General features: G+C 41.8%; 1 protein-coding gene across 1 annotated transcript in view; it reads right to left on the reverse strand.

Moving 5' to 3' along the window:
- The window catches only part of KIAA1109 (KIAA1109 ortholog), a 217,015-nt gene that overhangs the window by 137,381 nt on the left and 59,994 nt on the right, over positions 1-19,640 (reverse strand). Inside the window, 6 exon segments of the mRNA XM_015412031.1 lie at positions 2,161-2,337; positions 5,676-5,813; positions 8,237-8,464; positions 11,100-11,290; positions 17,314-17,420; positions 17,569-17,747. Of these exon segments, the coding sequence (XP_015267517.1) occupies positions 2,161-2,337; positions 5,676-5,813; positions 8,237-8,464; positions 11,100-11,290; positions 17,314-17,420; positions 17,569-17,747 (1,020 nt within the window).

Raw genomic sequence — 19,640 nt, forward strand, 5'->3', positions numbered from 1 at the left:
TCCAAGCAGGATTTTCCCCAAATAATCATTAAACGCTGTCTGTTGAAGGTGGAAACGATAAGGTGAACCTGATCGCCTAGTGATTCCTGATTAGGGATTACAATCAGCCAGTCATCTAGTTACAGGGATATATGGCAACCCTGAGTGCGTAAATGTGCCACTACCACTGCCAAGCACTTGGTGAAAACTCTAGGTGCAGTGGTCAAACCAAACAGGAGGGCAGTATACTGGAATACCTCAGAGCCTTGTCTGAAGCTCAAGAATTTCCTGTGAGCATGATGAATTGAAATGTGAAAATATGCATCTTTCAAATCTACTACAGCAAACCAAACACCCAGGGTAAGGAATTCAGTGATGGAAGAAAGCAACACCTTTCTGAATTTCCTGAGGTCTAAAATGGGTCTACGATTGCCATCTTTCTTGTTAATGAAGAAAAATCTAGAATGAAAACCCTGGGAGAGGAACTCACCTGGGACCTGCTCTACTAGTTGTACTCTAAGCTCAGAGTTGTCCACCACGGCCACGGCCGGATGGCAAGGGGGTTGAGACAGCAATGCTAACCTATAACCATTCTGAATAATAGACAAAATACAAGCATTTCAAGTGACGTCTTGCCAAGCATCAACAAAGTGTGCCAGGCTATCTCTGAATGCTAACAGCTCAGCCACCAGTGGGACAGTTAGTCAGAATTTTGGTGGTTGACAATGCTCCCTTTAGGGACTCTGAGGGGAATTCTGCCTTGGGTTACCCTTCCTCTTGAGGAAAGGTGGTGACTGGAACGGGCATTGAGAATACGGGAAAGAGGGTGGATGATGTTGTCTCTGGCCCTTATGAAAGGGGATTGCAAAACCATGCTGTCTCTGTTGGAAGTGTTGCCTCTGGTTAAGTGTTGGAGGAAACATGATCAGGGATCTCGCTGCCTGGTGGTTCTTCATGGCCACCAGGAACTCATCAGTAGATTGCGAGAACAGAGCTGATCCTTCAAATGGAAGATCTTCAACTTTGAAGCAAGTCTTTAAGGGGAGAGCAGTGTTTCTAAGCCAAGAATGTCTCCAAAGGACTATGGCAGATGCCAAAGATCTGGCCAAGACTTCCACAATGTGTCTACCCGCATTGATCTCCTGTTTTGAAAGCTTAACGGCTTCCACTTGAATAAGTTTGGCCAAGGATCTGGAGTCATCTGGTAGCTTATCTAAATATTAGGAGAGTATTTTCCAAAGGAAGAGTTGATATCCTCCCATAATGGTTTGGTAGTTAGCAACTCAGAAGTTAAGAGCTGATGATGCACAGAATTTTCTCCCCAGCATGTCCAAATGGTGACTTTCTCAGATGGAGAAGAGTGCTGGTCAAGTCATCGGTGTGCCTGCATATCTTCCGTAACAAGGGGAGATGGGTGGTGGGTGGGTAGACAAAAATTCACAAGAGTCCTGTTTGACTCTATACAGATTCTCAATTTTATGAGGAGATGCCTTTACCAAACCTGGTTTCTGCCAAACTGGGGTTGTAAGATCTGATAAACCCTCTAAGATTGCGGTCTTGACCAAGAGCACAGTAGGCATGGAAAAATACATCTGAGGAATGGATTACCTCCTGGTAAATTGAGTCTCCAGAATAGAAGGAGAATTTTCCAAAGAAAAGAGTCTAATCTTCGGTAGAAACAATGAAATATGCAGCACACTAGAAAACTATCCTCGTAGCCACGAAAATGGAACTGAGAGAGGGGGTGCCCACCCCTGTAGCATGTGATGTGTCAGGCGTGAAATCCTGTACATGCACCAGCTCCGAGTGGGGCAGGGCACCCTCCTTTGGAGCTTTAAGTTAGAAAAGAAAATGTCCACAGCTGGCTTGAGCAGGCGCAGTCCCAATGTGGGGCTGCACAGGAAGATGGATAATAAGCCATTGTTCTCATTCTGATTCTGTTCAAAGATTCCTGTCTCAACATTTCATTTTAACATGAATTTTGAGCTACAACCCATGTCAGACAGCAGAGAACTCTGTAGGAATTCCCATCAATACCTGCTGCTTTAAGAAACAACAGCAAAGCTTAAATAAATGTATTCTAAACTCTCAGGCAATTTTCAAACCTTCTACTTCAATATATCAAAAGTGAATGCAAAGAAAAGAGATGAACACATCCCAGTTTGAAACCAAGTTACATACCTGTGGAACTGTAACCTTAGCTGTCAGACTTCCAGCTTGCACATCAATCAACCATGCATATTCTAACAAATCACTTCCCAGTGGCAAACCTTCAGCTGAAAACATAGCATGGGCCCGTAGCTGCAAACCTGAAAGGCTGATATGACCCTCTCGAAGTACTTCATCCATAGGAGGTCTCTATTAAGAATGAAAAACTTCTCCACTGAGCAAATAGCTAAAATAATTTTTGAATTAGCAAGCTAGAAATAGTTATGGCCATTAGACAGTGGCAGTTTTTCTATGAAACAAAGAATTAAATATTCACTAATACATAAAGTTACATTTTTGTCATTCAAACTATAACTACAAAGAAAAGAAAAATCAGATCAAGAGACTTTTTTGTATATCAATCATATGTCAAACCACCAACCTTTGATTAAGGTTACTGTATTCTGGTCCACATAGTTAATATGCATGTATTAAACAAGTCACAAGGTCATCAGAATCAATGTACTATAGCCTTTATGAAAATATATAAATGTCACTGTAGCAACTTCAACCACAGTATCAACATTAAATCAATGTGATAATTCACTGAAAGGGCCCATTTGATTACACCCTGTGGCCCTAACAGATTTATATAAAACTGGGGCTACCTGTTTGAATTTTATTGTTTATTGTTTATTATTTTAATAATCTTAATGTGATTTTATTGTAATGAGTCTTGGACTCAGTTTCCTGTTATCCTCCCTGAGCCCGCTTTGGGGAGAGCAGAATACAAATCTCAAAATAAAGAAATAAATAAAAATAATATCCAAATAACAATCTCAGTATGAAAGGCTACATGTATACTTCACATCAATGGAAATATACAATCTTCTTAATATATCAGTTTATCTTTTATTAAAATAGCATCACTGAGGGAAAGGTTGATTCCACTACTGATGGAAGTGTAATTTAAATCTTCCACTGGACCAAACAGCCAACCTGGTACCTTGTAGAAGTTCAGCAATAACATATACAGTAATGCCTCCTATAATGCTTTGGATATATTCCTGGTGATCAAGTTCTGTGTGAAACAAAACTATAGGAAATAATTCTAACACTGTTCTAATGGAGTTGTTTTCATAATATCACCATTTCTTCCATATGAGTGACATACCAGCATGCTGACTGAAGGAGGCAGCAACTACCACTCGTGCAGAATCACCCTGAGAAGCCTCTCTGGGTCACCTAGTGGGACTGCTTTTCCTTTGGGAAACCTTTTCCTTTGACCCAGCAGCTATTCAGGCTGCATAAAACTTTTAGGCTGCAATTGTAAGAACACTTTCCTGGGAATAAGTCCCAACAAATAAAATGGGACTTACTTCCAAGCTGACCTGCTTAAAATTGCATCCTTATAAAGGCAAATCGCTAGATTCAAGTAGGTAGCTGTGTTGGTCTGAAGCAGCAGAACAAAGTTTAAGCCCAGTGGCACCTTTAAGACCAACAAAGTTTTATCCAAGGTATAAGCTTTCGTGTGCATGCATACTTCTTCAGGTACAGTGAAACAAAACTTCCTCAACCATTACATATAGGCAGGGCTATTTTGGGGCAGGAACGCACAGGAATAGAGTTCCGGCTGGCTCCTGAGTTGGCCACACCCAGCAGGAACTCATTAGCATAATAGGCCACACCCAACAGCAGAAACTCATTAGGATTGGCTACAGTAGGCGTGTGTGGCCTAACATGCAAAGGAGTCCCTGCTACAAAAAAAGGCCCTGGGTTTTGACAACAAACAAGGTAAACAGAATAAGAAGCAAAAGGTGGGTGTGGCTGGATGACCATGGCAACATGGGGCTGTGGCCTAATATGCTAATGAGCTGTGGTGTCAGGGTGTGGCCTAATATGCTAATGAGTTTCAGCTGTTGGGTGTGGCCTATTATGCTAATGAGTTCCTGCTGGGCTTTTCCTACAAAAAAGCCCTGCATATAGGTAGAGTGGGGGTTGCCAAGAAGGGCTAGTTAGAGTCAAGATGCATAAGTAACTGGGCAATTACAGCTGAGATTGAATTAAGGCAGTTGATAAGATCTGTGAATAGTGGTAAATCAGCATACAAATACAAGAATTAACAAACAGTGCTTGGCTTGCCCAAGGTGAGGAAAGCAGTACCCAGCCAATTGGCAAGGGTTAGGGTAGGGCAGAAAACTAAAGATGTGAAAGAGAGAAAGGTAGATGAGGAGGAGGCAGGAAAACAGAAGTGACTATGAGGGTCTACAAAGGAAGGGAAAGATGAAATAGTGGGGGGGAGAGTAAAATTCACCTCACAAGTCCTTGCAGGTTGCTGCTTGTTTAATACATATTTATTTACCATCATAACACAGCAGTTACAGTTTCAAAGGAAACATGTATAATCTACAAACCCAATTTCAGTGCCTTTCTATATTTTGTTCAAAAAATTATCCAGCAATTGTCATGGAAGCTGCTGAAATGGAAACTCTCCCCACGCTCTTGTGTGAACTTATACCATCATGCACACTTAAGCACAAATATTATTCCAGAAGAGTAACTATGTTAATCTGTTATATCAAAAACAGTCCTTAGGCAAGTTAAATGCTTATTTATGGTGACCCAAAGGAATTTAATAGCCATTAAATATTTATGGCTATACATAATGTCTGCCAGAGGCCTCAAATCAGAATATTTCCTACAAATGAATTTTCCTTCTACTCATTCATCAGCAAGTAGACAAGACAGTGAAGCCTTGAGTTGACAATGTTTCTGGATCCTGCTGTACCAGCTGGTTCTCAGTACCAAGGCATGGCACTGGCTGGCTGGTGTTGCCCAACAGACTTCAAGGGCTGGGGATGGCAAGGCCAGATGTGCACCATTGATGAATATCTGGAGGAAGGGAGTGGCACAGCAAAGTCCAATTCTTGCTCTGCATTAGCAGCAAGAGCCAACAAGCAAAACCGAAGCCAGCAAGCAATCCTTGGTGCAGGGGGATCAATACGCCAGAAAGGGGAAGCAAAGACCAAATCCCCTGAAACTGGTATCACTGGATGGTTATGTAGCACAAATCTGTGGCACGCGCCTGTAATCCCGGCTGCCAGGGAGGCTGAGGCCGGCAGACTGCGTGAGCTCAGGAGTTCTGGGCTGCAGCGGGCTATGCAAATCAGGTGTCCACACTAAGTGCGGCATCAGTTACAAGCGCAGAAAATATACATACTGCTCAGAAGCAGGCAACCAAAGCAGCAAAAGATTTTTACAATGAGGTAACATATTAAAACCGATGCACTGAATTATCTATGCTGCCTTTCTAGACACTTTTAGGTCAAGCAGCAGATGGAAAGGAATCTTCTCCTTTGCATGCAAGATAATGACAGGAGAGAAACATACTATGATGATAACAGAACTGCCACTTTGGTGTGATTTTCTTAGTTGTTTTCTTTCAAGTTGCTTTGAAAGCATGTAACCTGAGGAAAAACCTACATGACAGCCTGAATTAATTTTAAAATAATGAATTACCAGACATAATGAATGAAATAATGAATTACCTGGTAGTTGTCATTCAAAAACAAATTCACTGGCGACAACACGAGTTGCAACATTGTCTCCTTGTATCCTTTTTTCATCTCAAAGCATAATCTTTCCAAGAAAACTGTAGGAGATTCAGGACCATCACTGCTGCAGTGCTGGAGTTTAAACCACCAAAAAAAGTCAGTGGAAAGTTGTTAACTAGAACATCAAAGGTTATCAAGATATGAGAGAAATCCATACTGTTCTTCACAGTTGGCAACACAAGAAATGTCATCTAATACTTATACTAGTTGTTCTGAAGATTTACGTTTGCATTCTCAGATGATACACACAAGGATCAGTAAATAGCATACACAGCACGATATGCTTTCCTTTCAAACTTTTCCCACATGAGCACATATCTGATAGTACTTTTTGTGGGAATGTATTTTCACAAAAGGGACCATGGTGGCTCGGAGGTTAAGACGCTGAGCTGCAGACTGGAAGGTCTGTAGTTCGGCAGTTCGAGACCCTGGTGCAGCGTGACAGAGTGAGCTCCAGCCTCTGGCCCCAGCTCCTGCCAGCCTAGCAGTTTGAAAGCAAGAAATTGCAAATAGATAAATAGGTACTGCTTCAGTGGGAAGGTAACAGTGTTCCGTGCACCCTGGCATTTAGTCATGCCGGCCACATGACCACAGAAATGTCTTCTGACAGCGCTGGCTCTTTGGTTTGGAAATAGAGATGAGCACCGCCCCCTAGAGTCAGATTCAACTAGCTTTCAAGCAAGGGAAACCTTTACCTTTACTATTTTCACAAAATTATTTCTAACAGGTTGGCAAATGAAACAACGATCTCTTCAGAATCAGACTGTTGCAACCATATGGTATCTTAGAGGAATGGGTAGGAATACTGCTAAGGCTTGTTCAGAATATCTATATAATGATTTCATGTTTTGGTGTGCGTGTTTCTTTAAATGTTTAGTGTGACTGCAGTAATGTAAGAAGAGTGATAGAGGGAGATAAGTGTGATGTGATTGGCTGATGACAGAGAGTATGGGATGAGAGATGTCTCTGAGATGTCTCTGACACTCTGACATTCTGTGTTTGTAGAGAGATGAGTGTGGAGAGTTTTTTGTGAGAGTCTGTATGATAGAGGAAGCAGTTGGGAGATTAGCCTGTGTGGCTATATGAGAGAGTTCAGCCTGTGTGGCTATATAAAAGAGACAGAGACATAAGCCTGTCAGAGTTGAGTTTTGGTGTTTGAGAGACTGTATGTGACACCAAGCTTTGTCAGTTATATTTTCTTTCTTCAACAACAGTTCAAAAATACCCAGAAACCTATTTTGTTCTTTTATAAATAAATCATTATTTGTTTAAACTTATCCCAGCAATCAGTACAGTCCTTCCTCAGGGCCACATAGTCTTCTGAAAAGCCCAGACACTGGGTCATTCTACCAAAATAGAGAGATTTGGAATTTTTAATTCATGGTGGCAGCAGAAATCTACTAAGTTCATGTACACAGAGTATGTTTTAAGGGAGAAACAGTCTCCCCAATAGGCGAGGACACCACAATCTAAACATATAATTCCTATGTTTTGAATTATAAGATTAATTATAATCTTATAATTCAAAACATAATTCAAATTGATGAAATACCAGTGGCAGCATCAGTCTTCTCACATGTTTAAAGCCTTTAGCCACGTCATGCAGACACAAAGTGAAAGAAAATGATAAAACTTTGCTCTCAGTTTTATACTGCTCCATGTGCTGAATGTTTCTCAGTCTTAATAAGGTAAATCACCATGTGGTGTTTCACATGCCTCTTCCCTTGTACACTAAGGGAGTGTTGGAAACATTTTTATCCCAAATTGCATTCAAAGGGAAATGAAATTAGCATAAAGGGTGGAATAGACAAAATAATATTTTCTTAGTTAACATATACATTCTCCCGGGTGTCTTCACTACTACTACTGTCCTATTCCTTAAAAGATTGGTTTTTTAATAACATTCATTCATTCAAAAATCTGGTAACCAGTCAAGCTTTCACCCAACATAAATGCTTGAGGATTAGGGGACAGATGCTTCAATATATTCCTTGGGACCTAGAAAAAATGCATTCCATATTTCCACACTGTCATAATATATACACAGTCTGAAACCTGGTGGTTTCACTTGGCTGAAACAAGTGAGTGGACAACAGCTACTATGTGCAACACATTGCTAAAAGGGATACAGCTATATGCAGTTCCTTCATGACTCAGTGGGGGCAGCAATACTCTAAGTAGGGAAGAGAAAAATTGCCCTCCTCTCCCTTAGTTGCATGTTCTTGTATTGGTCAATAAGCATACCTTCCCTGTAATCCTTAATAACATTTTTTCAGGGTGCTCATGCCCCACTGGAAGAGCTACACCACAATCTCACCACATCCCAGAGACCAAAGCCAGGCACTGCATTTGTATTTCTTTTACTTAGAAAATTTCTACCTCACCTTTGCCAGGACCGGTCTTCAAAACAGTTTACTTGTATATTTTTTGCACCTTATGTTTAGCTAAGCCTACTGTATACATGATGTTTGTAATAAATGACCCAAAGCACTTACCACTGGTAGTCGTCCATGCACTTTGTACACATTAACAAGCACAGTAATATCCCAAGGGCGCATAGTTAGAGGATGAGCCTGCCTGCCTGACGTCTCGCTCTCTTTCTTGTCAGCATCCACTCCTACCGCAGTCCACCCAGAACTTGAAGATGTTGACATGGATAGCACAGGGCTTGCAATCACTTCTTCAAAGTCAGTGTACATATCATCTTCACCAAAATAATTTTCCTGGCAGGATGAATTAGCAACACTTTTCGTAAGAGAGCATAACATAAACCTTTATACCTCAATCAAGCACTAGTTCTGCAATCCACTTTAAACACAACAATAAACCTTGAGTTTTGATTATACCAATAGAACCTGCAGGATCAAGGTTAGACATCCTATTACATACTTCAGAAGCGGATGGTTTCCTGTAAACACTCATTTTTTAAAAACCTAGAAATTTGGAAAGATGATAAATAATAAAATACATTATTAACAAAGCAAATAAAATTAGGCCTTCTCAGGCCTTTCTTCATCGATCAAATTAAGATAAGGTTCATGTTAATAGCAGCCCTGAGGAGCACCAGTGCAGGTTAATCCATGCATGGACTGCAATCATCACCCTCAGTTCTGAATTACTTGATCTTTACTTGAAGACTACCCTGAATGTAAGACACCCCCCTTTAAAAAGTTATATCCCAAAAGGTTTTTATTATTAGACATAACTGTAACTTGTATGCAGATTTAAGACAACACCCTCTTTTTGGGGCGGATGGCATATCGGGAAGGGGAGGGATTATCTTGTATATAAGTATCTATGTTAGAGAATGAACTTGATATTTGCTTTATGGACTTATATTTATTGCTACACACAATGGACTGTGCACACACACACATAGGCTCAGAGAACTGTACATCTCAATTCACCTGTTGTGATGTAACACATAGAAGGTGCCTGCACAAGCCTTACATGGGAATAAGGTTTTAGGTACACAGTTACCAGCCTGGTGAAGAAGCACACACCTCCATTATTGTGAGCAGTAAGAAACAACAGCTTTGAGAAGAGACAGCCCCCATTGCAGATCTAGTTGTGATCACGTATGACACATCACTGTTTTGTCCCTGCTTTGGTATTTCCTGCCAAATGGACATTTGGTTTACAATGAAATGGCCAGCTTTTATCAACACTTCAATGAAGCATCCTGACGCCAAGGTTTTCACACCTGCCCAGATGTACTTCTTTGAGTAAGGTATTAGTTTTCAATATTGGCCACCCCTTTAGGTAACCTCCCACTCCTATAGGCAACCAATAGGATTAGTTTTGGGACGGACTAACAGGTAGGTGGGTCCACAGGTTGGAACAGTTACCTCCCACCTAATGGATCCACTATAAAAGGTAAGGACCATTCACCTGGCCCTTCCTAGCTAGCAACCCCCGCAACAACCCCTGTCTGCTTTTTACTCCTCTTGAGTCCCACTTGCTATCCCCAAACCCTTGCCTCTACTTTGATCTCTTGATCTGCAGTCAAGAGACCCACACGTTCTGGCTGGTTCTGGTCGTGTGTGAATTCCCTAGTTTACATTTCTCCCCATCCATTCTTCATTGGGACAACCAAAGCTGCGAAGACAGATAAATATTGCCCATCATCACCCCCACCTGCTAATGCAACAGTGCTTATTTTAATACTGTATTTCTAAGGAACTTGATTGAATGTGTGAGTGCATCAGTATTGTTTGTATGAGATTTATATTCTTTAAGTAAAAGACATTTATTTTAACAACAACAGCCTCGTTATCCTTCTCTGGTAACCCTCGGTGGGAACAGGACCTTGGTATAGTTGGCAAGGACCCATTTATAAATTGCCAATTGCTGTAAATAAAGCAATTCGGCTAACATCTAGACTTTCCTTTATATAGCAAATGATGTTACGCAGATGACCCAGATGAAAATTAATATGAAATTCAGCCTCTAAAGGGAACAATACTCACTATGTTTCACAAGTTTCACAGAGGAAGGGGTCTACAACCTTTTATAATTAAACAACCAAACTAAGTCAAAAATTCAAGTATTCAACAAACAGCCAGTATAAAAAGTCAATCTGCATAACCAAAACTAGACAACGGTACAGATAATTGTCATGTTGATAATCCATAAAGTTTCTGTGGCTCAATCACAGATTGTTGCAAGTCCTTTATTAGGAAGTGGCCCACATGAAGTCTCACAATAATAAATATACACAGGAAATATATACAGGAAATATACACAGGAAAATCTGTGCATGCCTCACACCTTGGTTACTGGCAACTGTTCACTTCTAGCAGTTTGTTTTTTACAGCATCTCTAAGAAGCCCTTTAGGCCAATAAAAATCTTAGCCTGCCATTCCCTTTACTTACTGGTTATTCTAGTAGAAGAAGAGAAGAAGAGATTGGATTTATACCCCGCCCTTCACTACCCAAAGGTGTCTCAGAGCGGCTTACAAACTCCTTTCCCTTCCCCTCCCCACAACAGACACCCTGTGAGGTAGGTTGGGCTGAGAGAGCTCTTGACAGAAACTGCTCTTTTTCAAGAACAGCTGTGCCAGAGTTATGGCTTGCCCAAGGTCATCCAGCCAGGTGCAAGTGGAGGAGTGGGGAATCAAACCCGGTTCTCCCAGATTAGAGTCCGCGCACTTAACCACTACACCAAACTGCACTGAGTATTCCATCTACCACACAGATATCCCACCTATCCTGTCAATATACCTTAAAGATTTGATTTTCTTTTTTAAAGACCCATATTTAGTTGCATACTGAGCCACATTTGGTTCTAGAGCTGTAGGGTGCAGACCCCCTGTGCCAAGGGTTTGTGTACTTATGAGCCCAGGGTGTTCTCCATACCTTTATGGACAGGAAGGCTTTCAAAAGAGGTCCATATAAAATTATATGAGAGTCTGGAGAGATTTCCAGTTCCACACGGAGTCTATCAGGTGGAAGCTCTGAAGGGTCAATAGGAGGGCGGGAAGATGCTAAAGGGGATTTCTTCTGGGATGGTCTCAATCCAGATAACATTGTCCCCTCCATTTCTGACACTTGGGAATAATAAAAAAGTAAAATAATGTTGTCAACAAGTACAATATGATACGAAGCCATAGAATGCACATGCTTAAATATAACATTCCTAAAACTGAATTTAAGACAATAAAATAAAACTCTATAAAAATATAGTTGTGCATAATAAAATAAAGGAAAAACATAAAACAGACTATTAGGCAACTATTATTATATATTTGATTGTGTATTTCGTATGCAGTTGCACACTACCCATTTCAGTAATTATCCGGTTCCCATCGATTAACAATTGGTTACACTGCTCAGCACCTGTTTGTCCCACCATATCCGTTATAAGAGGAGTAATATATTTGTCACAGATCTTGTTATACCAGTTACATCTGAGCATCATGTACTCAATAGTTTCTATCTCTCCTGAGCCCCATTGACAAAATCTATATTCAGTAGGGATTCTTTTGAATCTGCCCTCAAGCATCGCGGAGGGGAAACATCTGGCTAATGTGAAGGCTTTCCTAAACTTTGTCAACAAGTATTTAACTGATGTACAGCTCAGTAAAAACAACATATGAACTAAACTGTTTGAAATGGGTAGGTTGCCGACTGTTAATGTGATCACTGAGGAAATGAGTTCCACAAGGCTAAGAACAAAGGGAAGGGAAGGGAGAATAAGTCAGGAAATTTCAACAAAATTTCTCTCTTTACTAAAAGATATTTTTTACCCCACCCAAGAAACTCATGCAGGCGCACAAGATCTTCCATACCTCTTTCTAAAGTTTAAATAAGGATTGGTAAAATTAAATTTAAAAACAGGGTTGCACTTACCTGTAACTGTTGTTCATTGAGTAGTCTTCTGTGCAGGCACACATAGGACTGCGCTTTCACAGGCCAGCTAGGAAAGAATTTTCTAGATTCCCAAGAGTAGATTGCCCCTCCAGTATTCAGTGTAACTTTCCTGCACAAAGTCATGTGACATGACATGGGAGGGGCAAGCACTCTTCCCTCAATTCTCCCTTCAACGCTGTAAGTAAAGAATATATGCCATGAGAAGCCCACAGCGGGGAAAGGAGGGAGGGATGTGTGCCTGCACTGATAGACCACTCAATGAACAAAAGTTACAGGTAAGCGCAACCCTGTTTTCACTGTCATGGCTTCTGTGCAGTCCCACATGGGAGAGTATCAAATTCACTCAGCAAGGAGGAGAGTGTGAGATGAATTAGCAGAAGACTGCAATACCACTTTCCCCACAGCTACCTCACTCCTAGAGTTGACATCCATTGAATAATGCTTCACAAATGTCAACACAGGCCCTGTTCACATGAGAGGTTTTGGGCCGGGAGAGGGACGGATCGGGGCCACAGCAAACGGGCGCGATCCCACAGCAACATCTGGGAATCGTGCTGCCCCCGTTCCCAGCCCATTCCCAACCCGCCCCTCCCGGCCAAACCCCGCAGCAAAAAAGAACCACCTACCTAGGTAGTTCTTTCCGAAAGGCCGCATCACTGCCAGCCGTGGGATCGCCGGCGCGTCTTTCCGCCAGCGCATCCCCGGGCCCCGGGCATACTGCGCATGCTCGAGCATGCGCAGTTCGGCAGCCTCCCCCTCCCAATCGTCTCTTCCTCCCCGGCATCTGATCGTGCCAAGGAGCAACGGCGCGCGGCTCAGGGGATCGTGGGATCCCGCCGCGGCATCTCTTTTTTGGTGCGGCTTTTAAAAGCCGCACTTTGGCCAGTGTTTTCCCTGCCGTGTGGCAGGGACCACAGTTGACCAGGTCTCTGCCTTGCATATGTCCTTGAGCGGTAGACCAGCTGAAAAGACTGATGACGAAGCTTGAGCCCTGGTGGAGTGTGCTGAGATTGCAAAGGGGCAGTTTATGCCTGACTCAGTGTATGCTGTCTTAATGGCTGAAACAATCCACCTGGCAAGTGTCTGTGCAGAGGCGGATTTAGCTCTATTTCAACCCCTGAAACATGAATAAATTTCTATCTACTCTGAAAGTATGCCCTGTATAAATAAAAAAGGAGAGCTCACCTGACATCTAATGTATGCATTATCCTTTATGAGGAGGAGGATGTTGATGGGAATAAGATCGGGAGGTTGATAGAATCATAGAGGAAGGGACCTCCAGGGTCATCGAGCCCAACCCCCTGCACAATGCAGGAAATTCACAACTAACTCCCCCCACATCCCCAGTGATCCCTGCTCCATGCCCAGAAGACGACAAAAAACCTCCAGGATCCCTGGCTAAACTGACCTGGAGAAAATTGCTTCCTGATCCCAAAGTAGTGATCAACATTTCCCTGGGTAAGTAAGAAAGGGCCACAAGAACTAAGCACTGAGGCAGGCCTTCCTGCCCTCCCCCTCATGATCTGCCTAAGTTGACAGAATCAGCACTGCTGTCAGATGGCCATCTATTCTATGTTTAAAAACCTCCAAAGAAGGGAGAGTCCACCACCTCCTGAAGAAGCCTGTTCCACTGAGCTCTAACTGTCAGGAAGTTCCTCCTAATGTTTAGCCGAAGACTCTTTTCATTTAATTTCGTTGGTTTTGTTACGACCTTCTGGAGCAAGAGAAAACTACTCCGCTCCGTCCTCTATATGATAGCCCTTCAAGTACTTGAAGATGGTTATCATACTACCATTCAGTCGTCTCCTCTCCAGGCTAAACATACCCAGCTCCTACAACCTTTCCTCATACGACTTGGTCTCCAGACCCCTCACCATCCTGGTTGCCCTCCTCCGGACATGTCCCAGCTTGTCTATGTTCTTCTTACATTGTGGTACCCAAAACTGAACATAATACTCTAGGTGAGGTCTAACCAGAGCAAAGTAAAGTGATATCATCACTTTGCATGATCTGGACACTATATTCCTGTTTACAACCCAAAATCGCATATGCCTTTTTAGCTACCGCATCACACTGCTGACTTATGTTCAGTGTATGGTCTATTAAGACCCCTACATCCTTTTCACACATACTACTGCCAAGACAAGTCTCCCCCATCCTATAATTATGTTTTTGATTTTTTCCTACCTAAATGCATAACTTTACATTTATCCCTGTTCAAATTCATGTTATTTGTTTTAACTCAGTTTTCCAGCCTGTCAAGATCATCCTGTATCCTGACTTTATTCGACTGTATTTGCTACTGTATTCTACTGTATTTGCTATTTAGTAACATCTGCAAATTTAGTAAGCATTCCCTCTATTCCTTAATTCAAATCATTTATAAAGATGTTGAACAGAACAGTCCCAGGGCAGATCCCTGAGGCATCACTCCCCTCCAAGAGGATGAGAAATCATTAACAAGCACTCTTTGGGTGCAATCTTTCAACCAGTTTACAGATCCATATAGCAATAACAGGATCCAAACCACATTTTACCAATTTGTCAACAAGAATATTATGTGGAACCTTATCAAAAACCTTACTGAAATCAAGATAAACTATGTCTACAGCATTCCCCTGATCCAGCAAGTTGGTAACTTTTTTGAAAAAAGAGATAAGGTTAGTCTGACATGACTCATTCTTGAAAAACCCATGCTGGCTCTTAGTAATCACACAAAAATCTGGACACACACGACTAAAACAGATAAACAAATATAAGGTCAACAGTCGTGTTAGTCTGACCCGCAATCAACAGTCATACGACTTATAAGAATTGCTGTACATGTATTGTGCTCTGAAGCATTACGCCTAGGATCCAGAATAAAACACAGTGTGTTAATTGAGATCAGCGTCCTACTGAATTGTGATATGCTTAAGACTTGTTGTCTAGCTTTTATGAAAATTAGAGCTTTGGCACCTCTATAAATTTCCTGAAGAAGATTCATTTTTTGAAACGTTGGTAAATAATCCGGAGACGACGTTGTACCTTGGTTTATAAATTCTATTAAGTTGTGTATCATATTGTAATGCTTCAGAGCACAATACATGTACAGCAATTCTTATAAGTCGTATGACTGTTGATTGCGGGTCAGACTAACACGACTGTTGACCTTATATTTGTTTATCTTAGTAATCACAGCCATCCTTTCTAAATGCTCAAGGACTGACTGACTGATGATTTGTTCTAAAACTTTTCCAGGTATAGACATCAAGCTGACAGGTCAATAATTACTCGGATCCTCCTTTTCCTCCTTCTTGAAGATGGGGACAACATTTGCCCACCTCCAATCTTCTGGCACCTCACCAGTTCTTCAAGAATTCTCAAAAAGAATGGACAGAGGCTCAGAAATTATGTCTGCAAGGTTTTTTTTAGTACTCATGGATGCAATTCATCTGGCCCTGAGGACTTCGTTTCATTTAAAGAAATTAGGTGTGTAAGTCCTGACCTAGGTGGAATCTGGAGACTATTTTGGGGAGAAACTCCAGGGGAGGTCTCAGTGCAACTTTGTCTACATGAAACGTTAGAAAGGGGGAATCACAACAGAGAGAACTTAATTCACCAACCTTTCTGGCGGATGTGAGAGCTACTAGAAATGCTGCCTTCTATGGAAGAAGACACAAATCAATGGTTGCCACTGGTTTGAATGGTTTATACATCAGTTTGGAAAGCACTAATGACAGGCTTTATTGAGGGACTGGGTGTACAATTCCATAAACCCTTAAGAAACCGTTTAAATTCTCTAGCAGAGAATACAGTGGAACCGTTAACTAACTCATGGAAGGCTGAAATGGCTGTTAAATGAATTTTAATGGATGAGGATGATAGGCCCCCTTCTTTCAGATGGAGCAGGTACCTGAATATCAAAGATAGCACAGGTTTCTGGGTAGAGCCCATGGCCAATTGCCCATAAGGAGAACCTTTTCCATTTGCATTCATACGACTTCCTTGTGGAAGGTTTACAAGATGCCGTCAACACTTCTGCAACCCTGGATGTCATAAGGGCTTGGGGTTGACCCACCAAGCCGTCAGATGTAGGGCTCTCAGATCCAGGTGGTGTATGGGGCCTAAGTGGAGAAGGTCGTCCTCTGCAGGGAAGGTTCTGAATACCCCTTTGGACAGGTTCCATAGTAGTGGAAACTTTGGCTATTAATATGCAATTTGACCTGTCTGTGTTCAATTTTGCTACTACCTTCTATTATTGGCCTACGATTCATTATTGGCTTTAAACACAATATTTATCTTACAGCTTTAACATCAAACAATCTTGGAGGTTTTAAGGATTGAAAGGTGGCATATAAATTTTAAAACAAACAAGTTTCCTATGGGAGGCAAGTACTAATTTATGAATAGTTCAACAGGCACCCCAGGGGCATGCACCACGTCAAATACCCACAACCAGAAAAACATTTGTTTCCCAGCAAGAACTTCAAATTATTTCTTCTTAAAACCTCTCTCCCACACATTTTGCCCTCGGACTACATTGTTTTGGCTCCCACAGAGGCTCATTCCTGAAAAAAATCCTGCTGACAAAGTACAAAGACTGCCTACTCCCTTATGAACCTACCTGACAACTATGGTCATGTTCAGAGGCCCTGTTCAGATAGGTTGTCTGAACCTTCAGGTTGTCCCCATCTTGTGAGATTAGGCAGGTGGCAACCTAGGAGAGGGCCTTCTTGGTCATGGCACCAGAATTCTGGAACTCTCTCCCCAAGAAAATTCCTCTGTTCCCTTCTGTTGCCATCTTCCGCCAGTGGGTAAAGACTTTTTTGTTTCATTTGGCACTTCCTCAGTGATGCCTCTTTCCTAACCAATGTTTTGGATTTTTTTGTCTTTGTATGTATTTTAGTTCTGTTTTTGTTTTAATGATGTGTTGTTCTTTTTGGTTTGTTTTAATAGTTTTAAAATGTGATTTTATTATGTATGTTTTAATTTTTTTAGCTGCCAAGGGCAGAAAGGCAGGATATAAATTTTGTAAAATGGCCCTATAGCTTAATCCACTCAAAGTCTAGAAAGAGATACACCATGGCTTATATCCAAAGTTCCTTCTGGTTTTCTGTTTATTCTGCTTAGGTTCCAGTTTCTCTTCCCAAAATGCTCCTAAAATAACTCTGCCATGTTGCTAATGTTTAAACAATAAAAGTAATTAGGTGACACTTACATGACTGCTTTAACTGCTCATCAGCTTTCTGGGGATAAATTGGATGCCATGCGTAGCCAATTGTGAGCATAATACTTGGAACAGTCCAGCATTCGACCCAGCCGGCCCTTTTCAAAAAGAACATTTTTTTTCCTAATAAATTATGGGTGTTAAAACAATTTCCGAACACAGAATGAAAACGCAGGAATCAACAACACCACTAACAAAAGTACAAAATAATCAATATGTAGTTGATACAGAGAAACATGAACTCACTCTTCTTGAGTGATGTTCCTCCACTTTGGTTTGCTTGGTTTTTGACCACTTTGATTTTCAGCGGAATTACAAGACTCGGGATTTAGTTTGTTAGGATGACAATCGTTTACCAACATAAAGAGAGAATATTTACTAGGGTGGCTGTCTGGAAGAAATAAGTGAAGATCTAGACCTTCTCCCTGAAAATATAACATGAAAACCAATATTCACACAAATGATCTTTAAAAACCCATGGAATGCTTTAGATAATACTGACTATATGCCCATTTTCACATTCATATTTTTGCAAAAATATACAAAAAGACTCCCAAGATCCTACAGTTCTCAGCACTTTGTTCTGGGTATACAAGAAACTGACAACAATTACCAGGACTTCTGTTGGTGTATTGGGGAGATGGGGATTATTTAATTTATAATCTAAAACATTTCAAGTCTATGGCATAGGAGGAAGAATGCATCACATTTAGCTGTAACTACATCCCAAAATGTGGTGGCCTAGCAACAGATACAGAATTATCAGCCGTAATATCTGTCATAAACTATTCCCTAGCTAGAACTGTTTTCCCCTAGGTTTGGGAGATGCCCCCTCTGCCATGTGTCTTCTAACTGGGCCAGGAAGGTGTTCAGCAGTCTCAGAAGCACAGAAGGATCCTAGGATTAGTGGATCTATGCTCTTAACCATCTCAGAGAGGAAGGTATAGGCTTTTTATTCTCTTTTGCCTTCTCTCTTTCACTCACCACTAAGGGGGAAAGGAAGCCTTTTGGACAAGGATAAGTCTGGGAGTCTTAAGGATGTGGCTGGAAGCACTGTTAAGAAGCAGACCTCTTCAACAATCCTGCTCTCTCTGTCCTGCAGGACCAGTACTGGGAGTGGTATCCAATCACTGGAGGAGACAGGAAGAAGTCCGCTCTGCTTCCAAGCCTGTTAAGATGCCTTCCTCCTCAGAAGCAGAATAAGAATGTTTTTACCACTTCACATGGTAAGCCAATCATATAGTCTAAGGAAATATTACTGATGTTTCAGTCAATTGTATATCAAGCCTACCCTTTCTCCCATCAAAACTCCATAAGACGATGCTCTTGAGCAGAAAATAATTATCTGTCAAGCAATTACAGATGTTTCATGAACAATCAAACAAAAATTTAGTTAACTGCTGTCATATATTCAAAGCTATATCAAAGACAATGTCACAAGAGGTTACATTATAGGGCTGAACCCCTTTTCACTGGGGCTGTGCAAAAAAAAAAGAAGTCAGTATTTTTTGGCTTCAGGCATATCAGACCCTAAAAATGGCACTAAATGCCAAATTTCCCCAGGCCAATACCAGTAAAGTATCAGGACTGGGGAAATATTTGGTATTGCTGAATATATTCGGGTCTGATATGCCCAACAAGAGGGAAGGCAGGTGTGTTAAAATGCCTTCTATCCCTCCCAAAGCCCATGCAGCTTTCCTTGACAATCTCACTCCCCGCCAGTCAACTGTTAGGTTTAAGCCATTTAAACATAACAGCAGACAGGACATGGGAGTGAAACTGATCAGGGAAAGTCTCTTCTGTCTGCCTTCCCTTCTCTAGCTGCCCCAGGGTAGCTGGAGAAGAGAAGGCAGGGAGCCCAGACATGTTTCCATGCCTGTCCTTGGCTTCCCAGTCAGCCCACCACTGCTGGTCAGCTAGGGAAGCCAAGGGCAGGCATGTAAACATGCCTGGGCTCCCTGCCTGCCTTCTCCAGTTGCTGGAGAAGGGCCGGAAGAGACAGGGCAGGCATGTTTAACTTTGGGGAGAGAAAGAAAGGCATTTAAACATGGCTACCCTGTCTCTGCCTGCCCTTCTCCAGCAGCCCTGGGGCAGCTGGAGAAGGGAACACAGAGAGAGGAGGCTTTCCCCGGTCAGTTTCACTCCCACCGGCCTGTCAGCTATTAGGTTTAAATGGCTTGAACCTAACAGCTGACTGCCAGGGAGTGGAATTATCTAGGGAAGCCACAGAGGAAGGGAAGTCAGCATTCCGCTACTCGAAAGCCAGAAAAGTCGAATAAATTTGGGAATAGATTCGGTTGCTGAAAATTTTTCTGAAT

The sequence above is a fragment of the Gekko japonicus genome, unplaced genomic scaffold (genome assembly GCF_001447785.1).
Source record: "Gekko japonicus isolate JY-2015 unplaced genomic scaffold, Gekko_japonicus_V1.1 scaffold1048, whole genome shotgun sequence".
NCBI classification, from domain to species: domain Eukaryota; kingdom Metazoa; phylum Chordata; class Lepidosauria; order Squamata; family Gekkonidae; genus Gekko; species Gekko japonicus.